Here is a 23,875-nt window from a genome sequence, read left to right on the forward strand (position 1 = left end):
CGTGTGTTGGGCCAGAAACCCAGGGAGAAGGCTATGACAAGAACTGGGGATGGGGACTGCTGCCTCCTGCCACGTGAAGGCGTTAGTTAGTGCTCCTGGATTCAGAGTGTCAGAGGAGCTGGTCAAGGAAGTTGAGGTGTTGCTCTCTTTGGGCATATTCAGAATCTTTTAATGCTGGGCCTGAATGGTTCTTAGTCCCAGCCTTTGAGTGCCGTCTGTCAGTCCCTGTTCTCCACTATTCTTTCAACATACAACACACACACACACACACACACACACACACACACACACACACACACACACACACACACACAAACACACACCCCTTAGAACTACATGTGAAAAGTTCTTTGGATGAATCATGGATAACCCTTGATACACACACACTGGGGTAAAGAACCAGATCCCATTACCCCTACACCACTCCCTAGTCTTCTCCTGCAAGACCCCAAGTGCCCGGAAGTTCTGATGGGGAGGAAGACCCTGGGCTGGGGTTCAGAGAGCCCAGACTTACCACTGCCATCATATTGGAGAGGGCTGCTCCCATGTATGCACAGAACAGGGCTGCGGAGGAATAAGACCAGCAGAGTCAAAACAGGATGCCCCAGACATGAAACCAGCTTTGCTACAGCCTTGGTGTCCAACACCAGCATTTACCTGGTGCTCTTCTTTACTTTTTAACGATTTCTCCCATGACTACGCCTTCTTTGAGGCCAGACGTTAGAGCTTCCACATCCTTTGATCCTCTCCCAACTCTGTCCTGGTTTTTCACAGAGTCAATAGTCCATTCTTGTCTTGCCCCCATCAATTTTAATGATGAATTAGCACAGGCACCCAATTAATGAAAGACCAGCCAGAGGGGCTTGGTTGTCAGTTTCTTAGAAACCTACCACAGACAAGTGCCAGCAGGTGCGTCTGCCAGGTGAGGGCGTAGAACATGCCTCCAATGGCGATGCAGGAGAGGACACAGTTGTAGCTCCAAAGGCCCAGGTAGATCGTCTCAAAGGGTGTGGCCACAGTCAGTGCTAGGAAAGAAGGTGTGGTATTCCTGGGTAATTTTGGACCGCAGAAGAAAGGCCTTCCCATGGCTGCTGCCAGGCCTCAAGGTATCCTTTGTCCTGTCGTTCACCAAATACCTACAGCTCTGCTTATCAAAGGGGCCTCTGTAAATAGCACGTGATCGTAGGAAATCAAACAGTGAGGAAGTCCTGGATTCCCACAGTGGTGTGTTTAAGTGTGCCTGTGTGTGTGTATGGATATGTACATACACATGTGTGTGTATATGTAAGCATGTATATGTGTATATGTAAGCACGTGTGCGTGTGCTTGCGTGCGTGCGTGCGTGTATGTGTGTGTGTGTGTGTGTGTGTGTGTGTGTGTGTGTGTGTGTGATGATACCTGGGATAAGGAACAGCCTAGGAGAGGACATCAGCGCCCTCCTTTAGCCCAAGCAGCTGCATTGTCAACAATTTCAATTCTGTTTTAGAGGGTTCAGAAGAAGTAAGTCCAGATGCACATAGATGGATGTAGAGAGGCATGTCAGAGCCTCAGGGGCAGCTGTCAACCGTAGGTAAATCTGGGTAAAGAATTAGTGCCTCTTGCATTATTGCTTTGCAGTTTTGATGAATTTAGAATTATTTCCAATGACAATTCTTTTTGGAAAGTTCTGTCCCCAAAGGTCTTTGCAAAACATTAGAATAATTCAAAAATAGTCCTGTACTCCCAGGGTCCCTTACCCTATTTTCTGACTCTATTGTGGGAAAGAGCATATCCATATATAAATGTGTGTACATACATATACATATGTGTAGGAATATGAAATTACACTTTAGAAATGCCAATCCAATTTTAGGAAAGCTTTCCTTTTAGCTTGTTCAACACTTCCAAGTGCTGGACCACGTGTACCCCAGCTTGGGCCATCACTGCTCCCCTCCTCCAACTCTCTCAACTGCTGGGCTCTATACTAAGGGCCTTTGCATTCCTCCACATGTTCTGTTACTTCAATCTGCTCCCTTTGGAGGAGGCTCAAGGAAGAGAAAAATAGATTCCCTCCCAGTGACAGTGTCTAAACTCTAGTGAAGACAAGTCTGGAATGGTCGCTGTGTGCTGAGGAGAAATGAGTTGCAGATAATCATCCTAAAGACCACCCTCTAGAGCTGGGGTTCCGTCTTACCTGCTAGCAGCCCCACGATTGACCCTATGGCTGCATGCAAGCAGATGAGTGGCGAGGAGATAAACAGAGCCACCAGGATCATGCCGCCTGTCCAGGGGTTGTCACAGCCGTAGACCTGGCCGACCCCAACGGGGATGGTTTGTAACAGCTGCAAAGTCAACAGAATGCAGGTTACTGGAATGTGGGCAGATAATGCAAAATCCAGGCCTCAGGGCCAAGGCCAGGCCACTGGGTAACGAGGGGGAACAGAAGGATGGCTGTGCCCTCCAGCGTGAGCGAGAACCGGGGAAGGCATAAGCTGGAACAAACAGTTCCTCGCTCCACCACCTACCAGGCATCCAGCGTCCAACATGCAGTCAGGCGGAGCCCCTAACACAGTGCTGGATGTGAACACTTCTGGGGAACACATGGCTTTTACTTTGAGAGGAGAAACTTTGAGGAGGCCGGAATGCACCTCTTTCCTAGATTGGCAGCGGGATATAAGGAACCCAGGTATTTCCTATAAACTCCTGGAAATCCTAGGACTGTTCTGGAAATATTATAAATATTCTAGGCTGTTCTCATGGATGATTTGATAAATGCCTGTCTGTATAGGGCCTCTGAAATTGACTCCTAGTCTAAGGCCTGTCATCAAGACACATTGGCTTGTCCCGTTTGAGGGAGCTTGCCCTTGCTAATGACCTTCCATCTTTAAAATTCTATAGTCCTAGGGTGCTGGAGAGATGGCTCAGTAGTTAAGAGCATATGTTGCTCTTGCAGAGGACCTGAGTTTGGTTTCTAGCACCCACACAGTGTTCACAGCCATCTCTAATTCCTATTCCATGGGATAGGAATACCCTCTTCTGAACTCCAAAGGCATGTATGTGGTTCATACACATACATACAGGCAAAAACACTCACACATATAAAACAAATATGTCCAAACAATTAAAATAATTCTGTACCTCTAGTGACAGCTCAAGATGCTGAAGGTGTAGAGTAAAGGGAACACTCATTCATTGTTGGTGGGAGTGCTAACTTGTACAACCCTACCAAAATCAGTGGCAATTCTGCAGGAAGATGGGGATTGTTCTGCTTCAAGATCCAGCTATACTACTCTTGGACATATTTCTAAAGGTTGCTTCATCCTACCACAGAGACACTTGCTCACCCATGTCCATTGATACTCTATTCATAAGAGTCAGAAACTGGAAACAACCTAAGTGTCCCTCAACAGAAGAATGGATAAAGAAAATGTGGTACATTTACACAATGGAGTATTACTCAGCCATTAAAAACTGAAGTGATGAAATTTGCAGGTAAATGGGTGGAACTAAAAAAAAATCATCCTGAGTGAAGTATCCCAGACCCAGAAAGACAAATATGGTATGTATTTGCTTATAGGTGGATATTAGCTGTTAAGTCAATAACCAAGCTAGTCCATAGAGCTACAGTGGTTAAGTATAGAGTAAGGGACTAGGTGGGACAGACAGATCTCCACAGGGAAGGAATATAGAATATCTAGTTATGGATAGATGAGGGGGTAATGGATCAAATGGGGAGGGGAAAGGGAGAGGGAGACAATAAAGGGAGAGACAGCTAAGATTAAGGGCCAGTAGAGGGGTAGTATGGAAACCTATTACGGTAGAAGCCTCCTAAAATATGTACATATATGAAGGTGATCTAAATTAAATCATCAAATAACAGTGGAGCAGAGCCCCACCTGACCATTTCTTGTCACCAAAAATGCTTCTAGTACTGGGATTGGGTTATATCTAATTGAACTGGGGGCCAAAGGGGTCCCATGGGAATCCTCGAACAACCCAGGCCGTTGCCAAGACTAGGGGTTGCTCTCCACAAACTGACAGCAAGTCCCCATTGCTGAAGACAACACCTACACAACCCTTTGAACATGGAGAAGATGAGCTGGTGTCTACATAGAGCCTTCACTGCTATGTTTTAGTGTCTTTGGTACAGGAAAGAACTCAGCACACTACCAAGAGAGAAGCATAAATACCAACCCAGCCACAAACCCTTCGATCTACAATGGTGTCCTGCCTGCAAGATGTACTAGGGTAATGGTGTTACAAAGTTTGTGAAGGAAACCAACCAACATCTGATTGGGCTTATGGCCCATTCCACAAGATGAAACCCATACCTGGCACTGACTGGGTGACCAAGAACATGGTACTAGATAGCCCAGAGACTAGGGTAAAACCAAATACTACTGTTCTAAAAAACAAAAAAATACAGCAATCAAGGACTCCTAATGACATTCTGTTGTACTCATAGATCAGTGTCTTGCTCAGCTATCATCAGAGAAGCTTCCTCCTGCAGCAGATGGGAAAAAATACAGAAACTCACAGCCAGACACTATGCAGAGAGTGAGAGACATTGGAACACTGAGCCCTAAAGGGGATGTTTCCATCAACTTCCTCCCCTCAGGGAATCTTGCAGAAGAGGAGGCATAAAGAATATAAGAGCCAGAAGGGTTGGAGGACACCAGGAGAACAAGGCCCTCTAAATCAACATGAGCAAAGCTCATATGAACTCATAGAAACTGAGGCAGCATGCACAGGGCCCGCACAGGGCTGCACCAGGTCCTCTGTGCACATATTATGGCTTCCCCGTTAGTGTTTCTACGTGATTCCTGAGTGTGTGAATGAGTGGGTCTGATTCCTGAGTGTGTGAATGAGTGGGTCTGATTCCTGAGTGTGTGAATGAGTGGGTCTGATTCCTGAGTGTGTGAATGAGTGGGTCTGATTCCTGAGTGTGTGAATGAGTGGGTCTGATTCCTGAGTGTGTGAATGAGTGGGTCTCTGATTCTTACGTCTTTTCTTGGGCTCTTTTCTTCTGTTTGTTTTGTCCCATTCGGATGTGTTAGTTTTTGTTTTATCTTATATTTTATTTATTATTATCTCCTAGGAGCCTGTTTTCTAATGAGAGACAGTAAGGGAGTAGATCAGGATGGGAGGGGAGGTGGGGAGAACTGGGAGGAGTAGGGGGAGGGGAGACCCTAATAAGGACAGCATGTGAGAAAAAAAAATCTATTTTCAATAAAAGGAAAAAGAAGAAAAAAGATTCTGTGGTTCTTTTCTGTATGAAGTCAAGTGACTCTAAGAGACAAGAGCCCTCTGTGGCTGAGCATAGAGCAGGTGCTTAATAACTATAGACCGATTGCCTAGTGATTCTCAAAGTTTGCCTTGGCACCCTGGGGAGCTTTAAACAGTAAACCCGGCCTGGCTTCTCCACAGGTATCCTGTGACAAGCCAGTGTGCTTCCCTCGCTGCCAGTGACTGTCACACGCCACAGTTGGTTTCTACTGGATTCATAGATCACCCACTGTAGATGTGGGGAGGCAACTGCTTTGCCCTTCTCAGAACTTGGTTATCGTCAATAGGATTGGATTTTAGAACCCATCTTTTCTGTAGGAAGCAGTGTTTGACTTGCAGAGAACTTTCAAATGTTGCAATCTCTTGTTTCCTAATGAGTGACCTTTAATGACTGAACTTTGTTATAAGGGTATGGAAGGAAGGGTGGGGGTGGGGCCGGGGCCCAGTCTTATTTCCCAGGACCCAGAGATGTGGAATGCGGAGTCCAACTTCCACCTTCCTACCTGGGAACACAGGGTGCAAGCCTAAGCAGCCAGGAAGGAGAGGAGTGAGGGGACAGTGTCCTTGGACAGAGCCTGAGTTTGGAAGGAAGCTCCTCCACCTGCAGGGGTCCATATTTTAGCTTGTGAGGTGCGGACTGCTGCTGCTCCCTGGGGCTCCCCGCTGCTCCCCGCTGCAGCAGGCACCCAAGACAAAGGGCAGTCAGGCAGACAGTGGAAATTTACAGAGCACCTCCTGCCTCTCTCCTGTAATTCTCAGGTACCTACAGGCTGCGGAAACCAAAGAGGAAGCCTGTCCACCCCTCTCTCTCAGAGTAAAAGCAAAGTGGAATCGATTTTTCAAGACAGGGAAGACAATTTGCTGGTTGTCAAGAATAGTAGAGAGAGGGTGAGCTTGGACTTTGAGGTACCCAGATTTGTGTTCAACCACTTGCTATGTGCAGGCAGGCATCTTTTCTCCGGGACCCATACCACACGGGCAATCACAGCACTGAGGCATCTAGCCTTGCCTGTGGGTTGAGGCCTTAATGATCCTCTCTCTTAGGTGTAGCTCGAGTTTTCCTGCCTGGCCCACAGTCAGGACAAATCTCTTTCACCCGCCAGTCCCACAGCCGCTCAGACCCAACCAAGTAAACACAGAGACTTATATTACTTTCAAACTGTATGGCCGTGGCAGGCTTATTGCTAACTGTTCTTATAGCTTAAATTAATCCATTTCTATAAATCTATACCTTGCCACACAGCTCGTGGCTTACCGGCATTTTCACATGCTGCTTGTCCTGGCGGTGGCTGGCAGTGAGTCCTTCTGCCTTCCTGTTCTTTTATTTCTCCTCTCTGTTAGTCCCGCCTATACTTCCTGCCTAGCCACGGCCAATCAGTGTTTTACTTATTGACCAATCAGAGCAACTTGACATACAGACCATCCTTCAGCACAGCCAAGTGCAGATCATCTCAGACACCTGCACTCAGGCCCGTGGTCCTAATCATCCTCTATGCGGACCTGCTGGGTAAAGCCACGAGGAACCCAAGAACAGGCTCCCACAGGACATACAGAACATCCCACAACACTCCCTCCCCCCCTTTTTTTTTCTAAAAGGAAGGTTTTAACCTTAACAAAGTAAAATTACATATAATTTCCCACAGGACATACAGAACATCCCACAGCACTTAGGCTGTGCCATCATGATCCTGTGACTGACAGTGTGTGTATATGTGTGTGTGTGTGTGTCTGTCTGTCTGTCCCCCCCCTTTGCCTTTCAGATGGCTGATCATTGACAGTGGGTTTAGCTTCTCTTCCCACTCCTTCTTTTCGCTTGGCCTCTAGAGCTGGGCCTTCCTGTAAAGGCAGGGTTTTGAGCATGGCTGTCCCTGGAATACCCAGGAGTGGTGGAGCTGAAACACCAGCAGAGAGCCACACTGAAGCTCAGGTATTCACAGCAGCTGTGGCTGGATGGTGAGGACCCAGAAGTCAAACCTGTTTCTATCTGAGGACTTGGGTTGTTTTCAAATGCCAAAAAGACTGTAACAGAGGTAAACCCCAGGTACTCTAGGAAGCAGAGCTGGAAGTGTGGGGTAACTATAAAGGGAGATGGATTTTCAAGGACCATGTAGAGCATGTCTATAATTAAAGGGACTTGGTGATAGGTGGACTTTTTTTGAGAAGGAGTAAGTTTTATCATATTATGATTGTCCCAAGCAGAGGGCACATGCCCTGCCTGGGAGTATGGGATGGTGGTTCAAAGTTAGGATTCTGCAACACTGCCTGGACATTAAGCTAGGTGCTAGCTGCAGGTTGACCTTGGACAACTGCCTCTGTGCCTTGGTTTCCTCATCGGGAGGAACGGTGGTATAACTGCAGGGTGAAATGAGTTGATATAATATGGGCATAGGATAGGGTGATACATAATCAGCTTGCACTTATACAACACTAAAGTATTTTACGTGATACAATACTAGCCGGTGGCTATTTCTGTTTGTTAACCAGGCTAAGATTTTATAATTCTACATACTTTTAGAATCTTATGCTCCTATATTCTTATGTGTATCAATCAGGAGAGTAAATGAGCATGCACATTTGTAAGTAGTATAAGCATAAGCAATATCCTCAACTCTGGCTCTACCGGCATCCCAGATTATCTAATTCCTTGTTGGGGGAGGGCAGTTGTTCTGTGCATTGTAGGATATTTAATAGCATTCCTGGATTCTATTCATTAGATACTAGTAGCATTCTATTATTATCATTGTGTGTGTGTGTGTGTGTGTGTGTGTGTGTGTGTGTGTGTGTGTGCACGCACACACATGGTAGGCCTGAATGTGGGCATGTGTGTGCCATAGCACATGTGTGAAGGTCAGAGGAAAGCAAGCCCTGGAATTTGCTTATTTCCTCCCAGTGCATGTTCTGAGGGTTGAACTCACATGAACTTAGGTTCTCAGACACGCATGGCAGACATTTTCACCTGCCAAGTCGTCTTGTTGGTCTAGCATCTACTTCTTAATCTCTCTCTCCCCCTTCTCCCCTTCTCCCTTCCCTTCCTTTTTTCCTCTTTTTAAGACCTGTATTCCAGGCTAGCCTCAAAGTTGATATGTAGGTGAGGATGACGTCGGCATTTTGCCTCTGTCTTCCAAGGGTTGGATTACAGTCATGTGCCTTTACACTGGATCTATATGGTGCTGAGGATTGAACCCAGGGCTTTATATATGCTGCGTGCGCTCTACAAACTGAGTCACACCCTAACCACTGGTCATGCTTGACAATAAAAAAATATCTCCAGACATTGACTAAAGTTCCTGAGGAATAAAATTACTATTTACTTGAGAACCACCATTAAAAAAAAAAAAAGAATCCACCCAGTCTTCTATAGATAATACCTAATTAAATACTATTTTAAAGTATTTATGTTAGTCTCTTACTGCCTTATCAAATTACCTATCTCATCTAATGCTTTTCATTCAGCTGAAGCTGCCTTGCATTATCAGCTTTACACTTGTAGTTCACTGTGGGTTGTCTCTTTTCTTGTACAGAATGTAGGTCTCATGACTGGCTTCTTTCAGGTATATAGTCAGAATGTGAAAGTTTCAGGCATGAGCTAGATGTCTAGTAGAGACTTGTTGAGTGTATGAATGTGGCTGCAAGTCTTTCTAGTTTGTGCTGAGGCCATCATCTGATCTCCTTTTCCTTTCTTTCTTTCTTTCTTTCTTTCTTTCTTTCTTTCTTTCTTTCTTTCTTTCTTTCTTTCTTTCTTTCTTTCTTTCTTTCTCTCTCTCTCTCTCTCTCTCTCTCTCTCTCTCTCTCTCTCTCTCTCTCTCTTTCTTTCTTTTTTTAAATTGAGACAGTTCTCATTATGATGCCCTGACTGGCCTGGAGAGCCCTATGTAGACCATGCTGGCCTCAAACTCATAGAGACCCATCTGCCTCTGCCTCCTCTGAATGCTGGGATTAACAGTATGCATTGCCATGACCAGCCCCACCTGGTTTCTACTGAGGGATGGAACCCGGCTAACAGATAAGCTGGTAAGCGAAAGGGTTCACAGTAGAGTCCAGGGTTCTCGGCTCACGGCCACTGGGTAACTTACCAAAGGCATTTCAATCTCTGTCCAGGTGATATTGGGAGCCGAAGACACAGGCTCGATAAGTGTCATGGGGAAGAAGAGGTTGTAGTGGCCTGTGGCTGCCAGGTACAGGGTTAGGGCAATATTGAAGGGCAGTGTGAAGACGGGCAGATCCCACTTGGCGAAGACGCTACTTAAAGCGCTAGAAATAACTGGGCTGTAGAAAGAAGAGAGGAAGCATTAATCACCCTGATTACCCTTCAGCTGACTGTCTTCCCTCTGGCTATTGGACCATCTGCCATCTCTGTCTTCATGCTTCCCTTGGGATTCCAGGGGTCCACTGAGCTAGGACTGGGAAGAAGGTTCTCCGTTTGAGGAAGCAAAGAGAAAACACAATACTTTGAATGGAATACCTTATAAAATGGTTGAGATATGTCTTTGGGTCTTCAACTGAGAAAAACCAAACAAAACCTGACCCCTATAAAATGTCACTATTGCCTTTGGCTCATCCGGATGTGTGCCAGTTGTTGCCTAGGGCTGTGACAGCATTTTTAGGGTCTCAGCTCCTCGGTGGATGACTCTAGGACATGTAGGCAATGAGCGGGACTGGACTCTGGGAGCCACTCTGGGGACTGCTAGACAAAACAAATTCTTCAGTTTGCACCCTCTGCCTTCTTGGCCTCTGGCCTGTTCCTGGGAAAGAGCATGGATCTTGGACACAGATGGAGCCGAATGCAAATCCAGGCTCTTATACTGTAGCAGCTACGTGAGCAATGCTAAGAAATGAATTTCTCCCAGGTTCAGCTTTCCCTGGAAGGGATTAACCACCCCTGATACCCAGCACATCTCTCACACTCAGAGGCAGCTGGAAAAGGCAGAAAGCTCCGTGACCTGGTTGCATGGCCTGTCTTTAATTAGTGGCCACGGCTCTCACATGGACATTCAGGTCTGCCTGAATTAACTCTAGCACACTGAGAGCTCGTTCATGTTTGCTTTTCTCTTTGAATTCTTATGTCTGCATCCCTTTCTGTCTGGGTCAACCACAAGGTTTTATTTACTTCATAAAAAAGTGATGAGATGAGAAATGTTTCATTTTCTAGGCCATAAAAACCCACACCCTGCTAGCTTTGTTCCCACACTGCCTTTCGGCCTCCCACATTGGATGCAAGTGTCCCCCTCCTTTATCAGATTAGCTCTTCCCCCTGTTCTGTGGTTTGGATTCTTCTCAAAGGCTTTGCTCTTGTGCTGTTCTCTGTAACACAGATCCCCTTTTCCTCCAGACCATTCTTGTCAGGCTATGGTAGGCACACTTTAGTGGTGTCTGCTTTCTGTCTCCATTTAACTTGGCACTCGCTCCTTCCCATGTCTGCTTTCTCCCAGTCGTGCTCTGCAGGAAGGGCTGGCGCTCCGTTATCCCACCCGCCCTGCTCCTGTCGTTCCGAGCTCCATCCAGTCAGGTATGTGTTCTCAGTTACAGCCTAGAAATGGCTCTTGTCAAGTTCACCAAATGACATCTTACTTGGCGAGTTCACAATCACTCCCTTCCTCTTAATTTGAAGTTGGAATCTGACACTGTTTGGAAATACTTTCTGTGTGGGCTACCACGACACTGAGCTTTCTTAGATCACACCCTACTTACTCCTTCTCAAGTTCCCTTCCATGACACTCCCTCCTCTCTGCCAGACATCTAATTGGAAGATTCCTTGGTTCTGACTTGGATCCTTCCTCTCTTCCCTCTTCTCCTTTGAACGATTAGTCTTTAATCCCCCAGATGAAACACCTATGTGCTTCTGCCTTTCAAATTTGACGCTGTCATTAGCTTCTAGATTTGTGTGTCCAGGGGGGTGTCTCAACGCCTCTGCTTGGAAGTCTAACACATGCTGTGTCTAGAAAGAAGTTTTGTTTGCTTCTGTTTTCTGGTTGTGCTCTTAGACCGCCTCCATAACCCAGATACTCAAGCAAACTACAATAGTGTATTGAATATTCTCCTCCTGATCTCCTTTTTATTGCCACCTCTTTAGAAAGTCTTGTGGCCTTTGTTTTCCTTAAATAATCTGGAAACCCAGTCTCCTCTGGTGATATTCACATCTCTCACTCCAGTCCAAGCACCCCTGTCTCTGTGGATCTTTTTAGTAAATCTTTATTATGATTATGCAACCACTCTTGCTCCATCTAAATCCATGCCCCATTTTGTAGGCAGCAAAGCTTATTTAGTTTTGGGTTTACATCATTGCTCTAATTCGCACCTTGTAACTGTGTTCCATTTTTACCACAGATGTAATAAAACCGGAATATTTATTGGATACATATCGTGCTAGGGACCCGTCATCTACTGTGCTTTCACCCCCTGCCCCATCTCCGTCACTCTTAGGGCCTCAAGCTCTCTGGTCTTGCCTCTATTTCTTGGACACATTCTCTATTTGGAGTCTCTTTTCTGAGGCATCCTTCACCTAGACCTTTGGTTGGTACATGTCTTCCTGTCATATAAGTGGTAACTCAAACTTCCCATCTGCAATGTATCTTTCTCTGACCATCTCACTTTTCTCAAAGTTCTAAAGACATTGTTAAGAAACTTTTAGTTACTAGTTTATAAGTTTACCTCTTACAAACTAGTTAATAAAGAAAAAACACAAACCCGAGAGAGTAGAGGTTCCTCCTTATCCACACTTATCAATAGTACCTGTGTTCAGTGAATAGTCTTATGTACTCATATATATATTATATATATAATATATATTGCATTGTTTTATAAAATATATATATTTTATAGTGAATGAATCTTGAAATGAATCTTGTTTTATAAAATATATATATATTATAGTGAATGAATCTTGAAAATAGTATTATGATACCCAGGCTAAAGGAACTGAATTTCAAGGGCCATGTTGACGAATGCACCAGAGGAGAAGTTAGTTCAGAATTCCACCCAGAGCAGGAATCAGTGTTTTCTGCCTTTTAATTTGGGAAATGGGGGCTGGGGGCATTGAAGTCTAAGCTGCCACCCAGTGCCATATGGCAGAAGGGCTGTGTTGAGGGGTTGAATCCATGTAGTTATAAAACAAACGCATGCAAATGAGGATGAGTTCTGCTCCTCACTGGGGGACATGTGGGGAGCATTAAGAAATCCCCCCAAGAAATGACCATTTTATCTTCTGTCCCAATGCATCAAGGAAGATAGAAACCCCAAGAAGAAAAAAAAAATAAATTGCCCAGAATGCCTAATGCAGTAATTTATTTGCAAGCACCGCTAAAAAGCCATGAAACAGTACTTAAGCTAAATTGAACTAACTGGTTTTAGTAACTCCAGACTTCGAAACCTAAGAAAGACATTTACTTCTTGGAGATGTTAAAAATAAATCACTATGTCTGATTTATTGCTGAGAACAGGAATAAATCACCATGTCTGAGAGGAGTTGAGAGCAGGGTGGTATAGATGTGTGATGTGAAAAGTTGGAGACACAGGTTCATATAACAGCAGGCATACTATTGGGCCATTTGGACACTTTACTGACCCTCTTCCAATTCAAATGAAATTAGGATCATATGTGTGAATGGCTAAGCACACTCTGTGTTCAGTGACTATTTGTTCCTAACTCTCTTCCCTCTTGAGGAAGCTCTCAATTGTATGCTCTCATTAAAAGACTTTGTGCTTTGCATACAGACCTCCTGTTCCAAGAAAGCCCTCTGATTCTATCACGAGTGTGTTTACAGATTTGAAGGCTTGCATAGGCCACATGATTCTCATATAGCCTGGAGTTTCATAATGCAGATTCCAGATTCAGAAAGCCAGTCTCAAAAACTCTGACTGTATGACCTGGAATGAGTTATTTACTTTCTCTATGCCTCCATCTTCTCTTCTGCAAGCTGGGAACAAATATAATCCCACCTTGCTTAGTACCATGTACTTACAAACTAGTCAATAAATGTCAGCCTTTATTTTTTAGGAAGGAAGATTAACAACACAATAAAACGTGGTCTTTCACTGCTCTACAGGGTCTCTGGTAATCCATATCTGCACTTAACCCCCTTGTATTGGTCCTGAAGTCATGAATTTATGGATTCTCATGGTGTCTTGCTAGACAAAATCATCTGTGTATGGAGACACAGGGTTACACAAGTGTGCATGTCCTGTCCCTACCCACTGAGCATCTCCGTGAACAGAAACAGGCAGGTGTCTCACCAGGCCATGGAGGTGACGGTCACAGGAAGCAGAAGCCACCAGTAGTAGTCTAACTTCTCCGAGAACACGGCTATCAGCAGTCCCACCAGCATCCCGTTGTAGCCGTGGAGTCCAGAGGCGATGGCTGCCCTGGGTTGGGTGGAAGTTATTTTGCATTAGCACTTGGTGGTGCGTGCTGAGCTTTCACCTTGGAACTCCAGAATCTGTGCAACTTAGACAATTCCTTTAATAACAGACGAAAAATGAGACTCCCAGGTGAGATGGTGGACTAGACGTGTGTATGGCCCAGTGAAGGAGAAGTGTCAGGGTAAGTAGTAAATAAAACATATCCAAAGAGAAAGAGAGGAAGTGCTTCAGAAATAAAAAAAAAAGTGTCAAGGTGGCTGAGGTTTAGTGGTAGTTCTCGCTGACAATAACTTCTCTGGCGGTACAGGGTCAGTGGTAGAGAGGCGTTTCCCTGGCTCAGGGGCCAGACTGGATGCCATCTCGAGAGGGAACCTATTATTTACAACAGAGTTACCTGGTTTGGGGGGTGAGTGTCTATAAACAGAAGGAATCACAAGTCAGAAAGTAGAATGGAATCTGTCCTAGCCCCAGCCCTATGAGATAGTTGTGTTGGGGAGGGGGTTGACACTGACATACCAAAAGGATAGCCAGCTGGACCCTCCCCAAAGGCAGTGATGTGTTTAGGGGAAGGGGGCCCACCAACCATGTTGTCTGGGAGCAGACCTCATTGACCGAGAATAATGCTGGACTTTGAGTCTCAGGTTGTCGGCTGTGAGGCTTGCTGCTGTACATTCTGATGTCCCAGCACACTCGTTGCATTCCATAGTCCCACCTCTCTAGCAAGATGATGGATGCTTAGCAGGTTTTGAAAGTAAAAAGGTAGGTCTGCTGCTACAGATACCAAGGCTGCAGTTGCTCCTGTTACTTTCAACATACAAGGGAGACACCCTCCACCTAGAGCATTAGCTTCCCTGGGGGTTATGAACCTGGGACTCTCAAAGGGTGAAAAAAAGCTTGTGTAATCCACAGACTACATGCCTCATTTTGGCTAGTAGAGGTACAGAAACAAGGGAAACTTCTAAGATGAAGACGGGCCCAGCAGACATTAGACAATATTTGGACCACACAGGCTCAGCACCGGTATAACTCATAGTAAATGAAAGAGGGTTGAAACCCAACTGACTCTTCTACCCCTGCATATACACAGCAGTCTCTCATTGTCAAGGATGTAGAAGAAAGTCACCCAAACACCTCTTTTTTTCATTAATTTTCTCTTTCTTCACCTCCTCCATGTCACCCCCTTTTCTATACTTTGCATAACAGTTTTTATTTTATCATCTTTAAAAAATTATCTTTTTAATTTCCAAAGAAATATACCTCATTATAAACAGATACTGATTAAACATTATTCTCATCAGCCTATGGAAATTTCTTAAGTTATACAGCTGCTTTGGAAATCAGTGTGGCGGTTTCTCAGAAAACTGGGAATCAATCTACAACAAGATCCAGCTATATCACTCTTGGGCATATACCCAAAGGATACTCAATCATACCACAAGGACACTTGCTCAACCATATTCATAGAAACTTTATTTGTAATAGCCAGAACCTGGAAACAACCTAGATGTACCCCAACTGAGGAATGGATAAAGAAAATGTGGTACATTTACACAATGGAGTATTACTCAGCTGTTGAAAATAAGGACACCAGGAAATTTGAAAGCAAATGGATAGGACTAGAAAAAAAAACATCCTGTGTGAGGTAGTCCAGACTGAGAAAGACAAACATAGTATGTATTCACTCATAAGTGGATATTAGATGTAAAATAAAGGATAACTATGCTACAATCTACAGACCCAGAGAGACTAGGTAACAAGGATGTTTCATGGTGGGAAATCTGTATCTCCCTGGGAAATGGAAATAGAAGAGATTTCATGAGTGGACTGTGGGTGGGTGGGTATGGGAATAGGCACAATCAGGTTTGATGTGGGGTGGAGGGAGAGAATACTGAAAGAGACTGGAAAGGGGGAGCATTTTGGGGTTAGGTAAAAACCTGATACAAGGGAATCTCCCAGGAATCTACAAGGATGACCCCAGCTAAGACTCCTAGCAATAGTGGATATGGATACATAGCCTGAATTGGCCATCTCCTGTGACCAGACAAGACTTCCAGTGGAGGGAATGGGAAACCAAGCCAGCCACATAACCTTTGACCTACAGTCTGTCCTGCTTATGGGATGTGTTGGGGTAAGGGTGTCCTAGAGATTGAGGGAGTGGCCACCCAAGGACCAGTGTAGCCTAAAACCCATGCCAGCAGAGTAAGTCCACCCCTGACACTGCCTGGAGCACCAGGACCCATAGGCTGGATAACCCAGAGACCTAGGACAGAACCAAATATGACTGGAGGAAAAAAATGTCAATTGATGCTTAATGATATTCTGCTATACACAGATTGATGCCTAGCCCAATTATCATCAGAGAGGCTTCACCCAGCAACTAATGAAAACAGATACAGACCCACAGCCAAACATTAGGCAGAGCTTGGGCAATCCTGCAGAAGAGAGAGAGAAAAAGAATTGTAGGAGCCAGAGGGGTCAAGGATACCCAAGAAAACTCACAGAATCAACTAACCTGGGCTCATAGGGGCTCACAGAGACTGAACCGACAACCAGGGAACCTGCATGGGACTGACCTAGGCACTCTGCATATATGTGACAGTTGTGTAGCTTGGTCCTCTTGTGGGACTCCTAACAGTGGGAACAGGGGCTGTCTCTGACTCTTTTACTGGCTTTTGGGACCCTACTCCTCATGCTGGGTCATCTTGTCCAGCCTTAACATGGGGAGATGCTTAGTCTTACTACAACTTGATATGCCATGTTTAGTTGATACTTGTGGGAGACCTGCCCTTTCCTGAACAGAAACTGAGGAGTGGATTGGGGGGTGGGAACAGAGTGGGTTGTGGAGAGGGACTGGGAGGAGAAGAGGGAGGGGAAACTGTGCCTGGGATATAAAATTAATTAATTAATTTAAAAAGAATATAAAAGAATTGAAATAATTTCTTGCATCTTAGCAGATGACAGTAGAATAAAATAAACCAGTAAAAAGAAGTCACGGAAATGATGCACTGGAGGCTAGAGAGACGACTCAGTGGCGAAGAGCACATATTCCTCTTCCCAGGACCCGAGTTTGATTCCAAGCACCCACACTGGGTAGCTCACAACCACCTGTAACTTCAGCTCTGTGGGATCCAATATCTCAGGTCTCTGCGGGCACTTGGACTCATAGGTACACACACACACACACACACACACACACACACACACACACACACACACACACCACACTTAGAAATAAAACAAATCTTTTAAAAAAAGAAATTACACAAAAACTCGGAGATTGAAGTATAAATTCTAGAATGAGCAATAGGTCACTGAAGAAACTAGGGAGGAATTAAAAAAAATCCTAGAATCAAATGAGAATGAAGGAGGAACTTATCAGAACTCCTGTTAATACTGCTAAGGTGGTCTAAGAGGAAAGTTGATGCCTATGAGTGTTCATATTAAAAAATCAGAGCTCTCCCAAGTAAGGAACCCATGATGCACCTCAGGGACCTATATAAACAAGGGCAGGCCAAACCTCAGACTAGTAGATGTCAAGAACTACTAAAGACCAGTACAGAGACCAGTGAAATGGGGACTAAAAACAAAAACCTAGACTCAACCAAAGGGTTTGTCCTTTGGTAAAACAAGATGGATAAGCTCCTAGCTAATCTAACCAAGAGGGAGAAAAAAAGAAAAAGACCCAGAAAATTTGGAAGAAATGGATACATTCCTATATACCTGACTCCCTAAATTAAATCAAGAGGACATATAAACTGACACAGACCCATAACAAGAGTTGGGATTGGGACAGTAATAAAGAGTCTCCTAATGAAAGTCCAGAACTGGGTGGATCGAGGACTTTCTGAATAGGACTCCATTTGCTTAGGAATTAGCATAAACAATGGGATTCCTGTGGGTCTCTGTGTCTATAAGCTTTTCTTGTGAATTTTCTTCGGCTCTTTTTTCTTGTTTGGTCCTTTGTTCTATTCCATTTGTTTGTTTGTTCTTTATCATATCATATTATTATTATTATTGTTCCTTAGATGCCTGTGGATCTGGGTGGGAGGAGACGAGGGGAGGAACTGGGAAGAGTAAGGGGAGGGGCAACTCTAATCAGAATATGTTGTACAAAAAACCAATCTATTTTCAGTAGATTTAGAAAAAGTATTGACAAATGGGCCTCATGATTGTAAAAACTTCTGTATAGCATAAGAAACAGCTAGTCTGGTGAAAAGGAAGCCCACAGAGTGAAGAAAACCTTTGCCAGTTCTCTATCTGATAGAGGATTAATATCTAGACTATACAAAGAACCAAAGCCACAAAGCATCAGAAATGCATTCCAATGAAAGGGAGCTTTAAATCTAAATAGGGAGTTCTCCAAAGAAGACATGCAAAAAACTAAGAAATATGTTTAAAAAGTGTTCGACACTCTTATCCAGCAGGGACTTGCAAATTAAAACTGCTTTGAGATTTCATCTTGCCCCAGTGAGAAGAGCTAAGCTTAAGAAAACAAGCGACAACAGATGCTGGCGAGGATGTGGGGAAAGGGAAACCCTTAGTCACTGTTGGTAGGTGTCACAATGGTGTAGACGTTATGCAAATTATTATGAAGATTCCTTAAAAAGCTGGAAATAGATCTACCATATAACCCAGCTATCCCATTTCTGGGAATATGTGCAAAAGACTCTGTGTTCTAATATAGAGATATTTGCTCATCCGTACTCATTGCTACTCTATTCACATTTGCTAGGAAGTAGAAACAGCTTAGATATCCATCAAGTGATCAATGGATGAAACAAAAATGTGGTGCATTTACATAATGGCATATTATTCAGCTGTTAAGGAAAATGAAATTCGCAAGTAAATGATGGAACTGGAAAAGGTTTTACTGAATAAGGTAACAGACATAGAAGATTTATTACTGAATTATCTATAAGGTAAAAAGAACTAACACCAGTGCTCTTCAAAATGTTTCCTAAAATAGCAAGGGAAAGAACATTACCGAACTCATTCTATGAAGCCAGCATTGCCCTTATACCAAAACTTGATAATGTAACAAGAACAATTTCTACCCCGATGAACATGCATATGAAAACTACCAATAAAGTACTTGCAAACTGAATTCAAAATATATTGAGAAGAGCATACACTATGACTAATTTGGTTTCACTGCAACTATGCAAGGATAGTTCAAAATATGTGAATCAACAAAGGTGATATAATATACAGATTTAAGGTTAGAAATCACATTATAATTTTAAAAGCTGAAGGAGAGGCCTTTGACAAAAATCCAATATCTCTCTTTATGTAAAAACTTTTGTAGAATCTAAGAATAGAAAAACAAACTTCAATACAATAAGGACTACTTACATCAAAACTATGGTCACATTATACAAAATAAGAAAAACTGAAAGCATTCCTTAAAAATAAGGAATGAGTGGGATATTGTTTGCTCTCTTCAATTTTATTCAATTTGGTGCTCTAAGTCTTAGCTAGAAAAATAATATTAGAAATATAAAGCATACAGATAGAAAGGGGAAAAGTAAATGATCTCTATTTGAAGATGATATAATCCTATACTTAAGATATAACCCTACAGATTATACCAAGAAACTCTTGGATCTGATAAATATTTTCAGCAAAGTTGCAGGATCCAAAACCAAAAGGCAAAATTCAATAGGTTTTCTACACACAAATGACAAAGTTCTGAAGAAAGAAACTGTGGGAAAATCCCATTCATAAAATCTTAAAAACTTCTTAGTAAGGAAACTAACCAAGAAGGTAGTAACTTCTATACAACAACAACAACAACAACAACAACAACAACAACAATAACAACAGCTTTGAAACACTGGAAAAAGAAACTGAAGAAGAAAATAGAAGATGGAAAATTCTCCCATGCTTATGCGTTAAACAGAATCAATATTGTGAAATGAATACACATTATTGAAAGAAACCTCCAGACTCAAAGCAATTCCCACTAAAATTCTGATGACACTCTCCACAGAAAGAGAGAAACAACCCCAAATGGGATCATAAAAGGCTGAGAATGGCCAAAAAAATGCAAAGCAGGCATCACAGCACATCTCTACACCACAGAGGTGCAGCACCAACCAGCCTGGTGCTGGCAAAAATATGAGCACACAGATTAGTGGGACAAAGAATTTAGGAACAAACCTGCCCAGTTACAAAAGCGCTTAAAACATTCATTTGGAAGAAACATAGCTTCTTTAACAAATGGTGTGTGATGAGTGGGTTTCCACATATAGAATGAAACTAGACCCACATATCTCACCCCAAACAAAAATCAACTCCAAATGGATCAAGTGTCTTGACAATAGGACCTGCAACTTTGAAACCATTGGAGGAAAACATAGGTAAAGTACCCTAAAATGTATGCATAGGCATGTATTGGCATGTATTCTCTGAGAAGGACCCCGATAGAACACGAACAAACCCAATAACTGACAAATAGGATTTCGTGAAATTAAAAAAAAAACTTATTTTGCAGAGCAAAGGAAGCCATCACAAGAGTGAAAGGACAGTCTACAAACTGGAAAATTGTCTTTCCCAGCCATACATCAGACAGAGGGGTGATAGTAGGACGTATAAGTACCAACAATTTAAACACCCTATACCTAGTAGTCTGAGTGCTCCTAAAAAGCAAAGGAGACCCTAACCACAAAATAACGTGAATGGTGTCTCTTCAAGATCAGCACGAACAGTGATGGGGGAGGGGCGGCAACCCAGAGAGGTTCTGTTGGCTATATAATTGCCCAATGTTCCTTGAGTGACTTTTTCTGTTTTATTCGGATTATTTGGAAAATCTCTTCATTTATTCTTTTTTCCTTTCCATTTCTACTTGCTCCTCCTCAGTAGTCTCCTTCTATTTTCATAATCTATGCATTCTCTTACTCTCTTTTGTTCCACCCCCCTGTCCTGCGTGTGAGTATACACGGTGTGCACCTGAAGGTCAGAGGTCAACTTTTAGGAGTCACTTTCTCTTTCTACTGTGGGTTCTTGGGATCTAACTCAGGCTGTCAGACTTGCATGGCAAGCTCTCTTACTCCCTGATCCATGTCATGCCCTCCTACATACTTTCATGTATGTGTGTTTATGTGGTGTGTACATACACCAAACACACATACCGTGCCAGTAGCTGATTGTGGATAGTGTTGGAGTTTTTAGAAGGACAGACACACTCTTATGTGGAGGATCCAAGAATTCAAGTCTATGATGAAGAACATGGTATACACATGTTTTCAAAGAAGCACATTCTTAGATGATATGATGGGATATAGAATCTTGAAAATGAACTGTCTGTCCTGAAAGACTTACTGCCCAGAGAGAAAAGACTGAGAAATAAAACAATCAAAGAACAATTCTGCACAGTATTCGGATATGTTGTATAGCTCTTCAGAGAGAAAGGGTTCAAAGTTCCTGGAGAGTAGTTAGGGAAGCCATTCCAGAGGAGGAAGACTCGATCAATGGTGGGAGTAGACAAAGAAATAAGAGTTGTTAGGAGGCCAGGCAGTGGTGGCGCACATCTTTAATCCCAGCACTCAGGAGGCAGAGCCAGGTGGATCTCTGTGAGTTCAAGGCCAGCCTGGTCTACAGAGCAAGATCCAGGACAGGCACCAAAACTACACAGAGAAACCTTGTCTCAGAAAAACAACAACAACAACAACAACAACAGCAACAGAGTTGTTAGGAATTACAGAGCCAAACTGGGGACAAGTTTGATGCTAAGCAAACTCTTGGTAGAAGGGGGCATTAAATAATGCTTTAGAAGTCAAGTTGAGGGCTTGGGTTTTTATTTGATGTTTATTTGTTTGATTCCTAGTCATAGTATTTTGGGGGATGAAGTGGGCCCAGTGTGTATCTCCTCTGATGGAAGCAATAATCTATGAAAAGACTCTTTGAACAGCTCATGAGTTTACTATTAGATTATTGTTGAGAAAAAAATCTGGGAATATGACTGACTAGGACTTGGGCTCATCTACCATAAGGCATAGATTTTTACAGGCAAGAGTGATATTGTAAAGCTGTACATGCTTGTCTGAGGTTACTTACTGAGAAAAGCAATGGACTGAATGACCTCAAGGTCAGTTTCAGTGAATTTTGGTAAAAGTGTCTTAGTTAGGGTTTCTATTGCTGTGGTGGAACACCATTACCAAAAAGCAAGTTGGGGAGGAAAGGGTTTATTCAACTTACACTTCCACATCACAGTTCATTATCAAAGGAAGTCAGGACAGGTACTCAAACAAGGAAGGAACCTGGAGACAGTAGCTGATGCAGAGGGCATGGAGGGATGCTGCTTTCTGGCTTGTTCCCCATGGCTTGCTCAGCCTGCTTTCTGATAGAATCCAGGACATCAGCCTAGGGATGGCCCACCCACCATGGGCTGGGCACCACTGTGGGATGTCCTTCTGTATGCTGTGAAAACGTGTTTCTCTCATTGGCTGATAATGAGGTTGTTTTGGCCTATAGCCAGGCACAATAAAGCTGGGAGGGAGAAAAAGAGCACAGTCCGAGCAGACACCAGCCAGCCACTGAGGAAGCAAGATATGTAGAAAATGAGGCAACAAGTCACAAATGTAGATAAGAAATATGGGTTAATTTAAATGTAAGAGTTAGCTAGTCATAATCCTGAGCCATCGGCCAAGCATTTATAATATAAGCTTCTGTGTGCTTACTTGGGACCAGGCGATTGGGAAAGAAAGGCTCTGCCTCCGGTTACAGGACTCTCCCAAATCAATCACCAATTAAGAAAATGCCTTACAGGCCTGCTACAACTTGATCTTATGGAGGCATTTTCTCAACTGAGGTTCCCTCCTCTCTGATGACTTTAGCTCAAGTCAAGTTGACACAAAACTAGTCAGTAGGGAAGGAGTTCTATGCCAGATGCCCATGCAATGGTAGGTGTACTGGAAAGAGGACTAGGACACACTGGCTGAAGCAGACACCAAACCATGATAGGAGTACGCTATCAAGTAGCTCACCAGACCTGCACACTCAAGAATACAACTTCTAGTGGCCTCACTGCTTCTAGGATTGGAGTGGTTATTTAAGGCCACTTGGAGGTGTGGTGACAGCCTCTTGGAGTCAAGCTTACTGATGTATTTGCCTTGGTAGATTATGGACTGTTAGCTAGGTCTAGAGGAAGCATGATGTGCATCATGGCTTAATGTACTCTGGTCACTGCTGTTCTGGGCTTTACTCCTAAGTCTAGGGCCACACTCTGCAGGTGTGATGACAATAATAGCATGGCTTTGAGCCCCAGGGAACATTATGGTGTGGTCAAGCCTGTGTCCTATCAACCATGCATTAGTAACTTAGTTGGGACCTTGTGTCTGCCCTTCCTTTGTCCCTCAATTATAAAATACAGACTCCGTTTTATCCATTGGCTGCTTCTGGGCATGATGTTAAAAGTCACAAATATCCAGGCATGCTGGTAAAAATTATTCTTGAGAAACCCACTGTAAAGAAATCTATTTTTAGTATGAGCTAGTTCTTCTACTACAAATATAACAAGTTCATAAAGTATCTCTGCATTAATTATTTTAATCAGTTTTATTTCATTTAGTCATTTAATTAATTTTTTTTTTTACTGATGGTTCATGATCTGTGGCCCCCAAATTGAAAAACATAGGATATGGGATAATCTGGTATTTATTTTCTAGATTTCTTAAATCATAAGAAGTTCCCGGGAGACTGAAAAGTCTCTTCCCAAAATGGAGCAAATGTGTACCAAAATATGTTCACAAAAGGCTCGTAGTCACATTATTTGTGATGGATAAAAATTTCAAGGCATATTCTAGCAAGAGAAAGAGAGGATAAAGAGATGCAGAGAGATAGATGGTCACAGTGATTGTCACCAGAGGAATATGGCGCTGGTGTAATGGACATGGGCACATCAGGGGTTTCCACTGTGAAGAATATGCTATTTCTTGGTCTGCACATTCCTTGCATATGTCTTAACAAAGCTGAACAGACTAATGATTCCTACTAGTTGTATGCTTAATTTGGATGAAAATAAATCCTAAGTATTCAAATACTAGAGCTAAATGAAACAAAAAATGTGCTTAGCACACAGTAAGTGCTCAGTAAAAATTAGCTGCAAGAAAAGATTTTCTTTCATCAGATCCATTGAACGGGAATATTTACAGATGGTAGGGAAGGGGGTGGGACTGAACTGTATTTCTTCAAGTCATGCCCCAGGTGGTTCTGAACATCGGGAAAGTTTTGGGGAAATGTTGGAGCAACACATAAC

The 23,875-nt window shown here is 43.3% G+C and overlaps 1 protein-coding gene across 1 annotated transcript in view; it reads right to left on the minus strand.

Moving 5' to 3' along the window:
- Positions 1–23,875, minus strand: part of Slc14a2 (solute carrier family 14 member 2) — a 441,163-nt gene that overhangs the window by 36,078 nt on the left and 381,210 nt on the right. Inside the window, exons 8-12 of the mRNA XM_076555557.1 lie at positions 13,495–13,623; positions 9,339–9,531; positions 2,174–2,321; positions 891–1,025; positions 515–564 (exon numbers count right to left, since the gene is read on the minus strand). Coding sequence (XP_076411672.1) covers positions 515–564; positions 891–1,025; positions 2,174–2,321; positions 9,339–9,531; positions 13,495–13,623 — 655 coding nt within the window. The remainder of the gene's footprint in view (positions 1–514; positions 565–890; positions 1,026–2,173; positions 2,322–9,338; positions 9,532–13,494; positions 13,624–23,875) is intronic.

Source organism: Peromyscus maniculatus, chromosome 19 (genome assembly GCF_049852395.1).
Source record: "Peromyscus maniculatus bairdii isolate BWxNUB_F1_BW_parent chromosome 19, HU_Pman_BW_mat_3.1, whole genome shotgun sequence".
NCBI classification, from domain to species: Eukaryota; Metazoa; Chordata; class Mammalia; order Rodentia; family Cricetidae; genus Peromyscus; species Peromyscus maniculatus.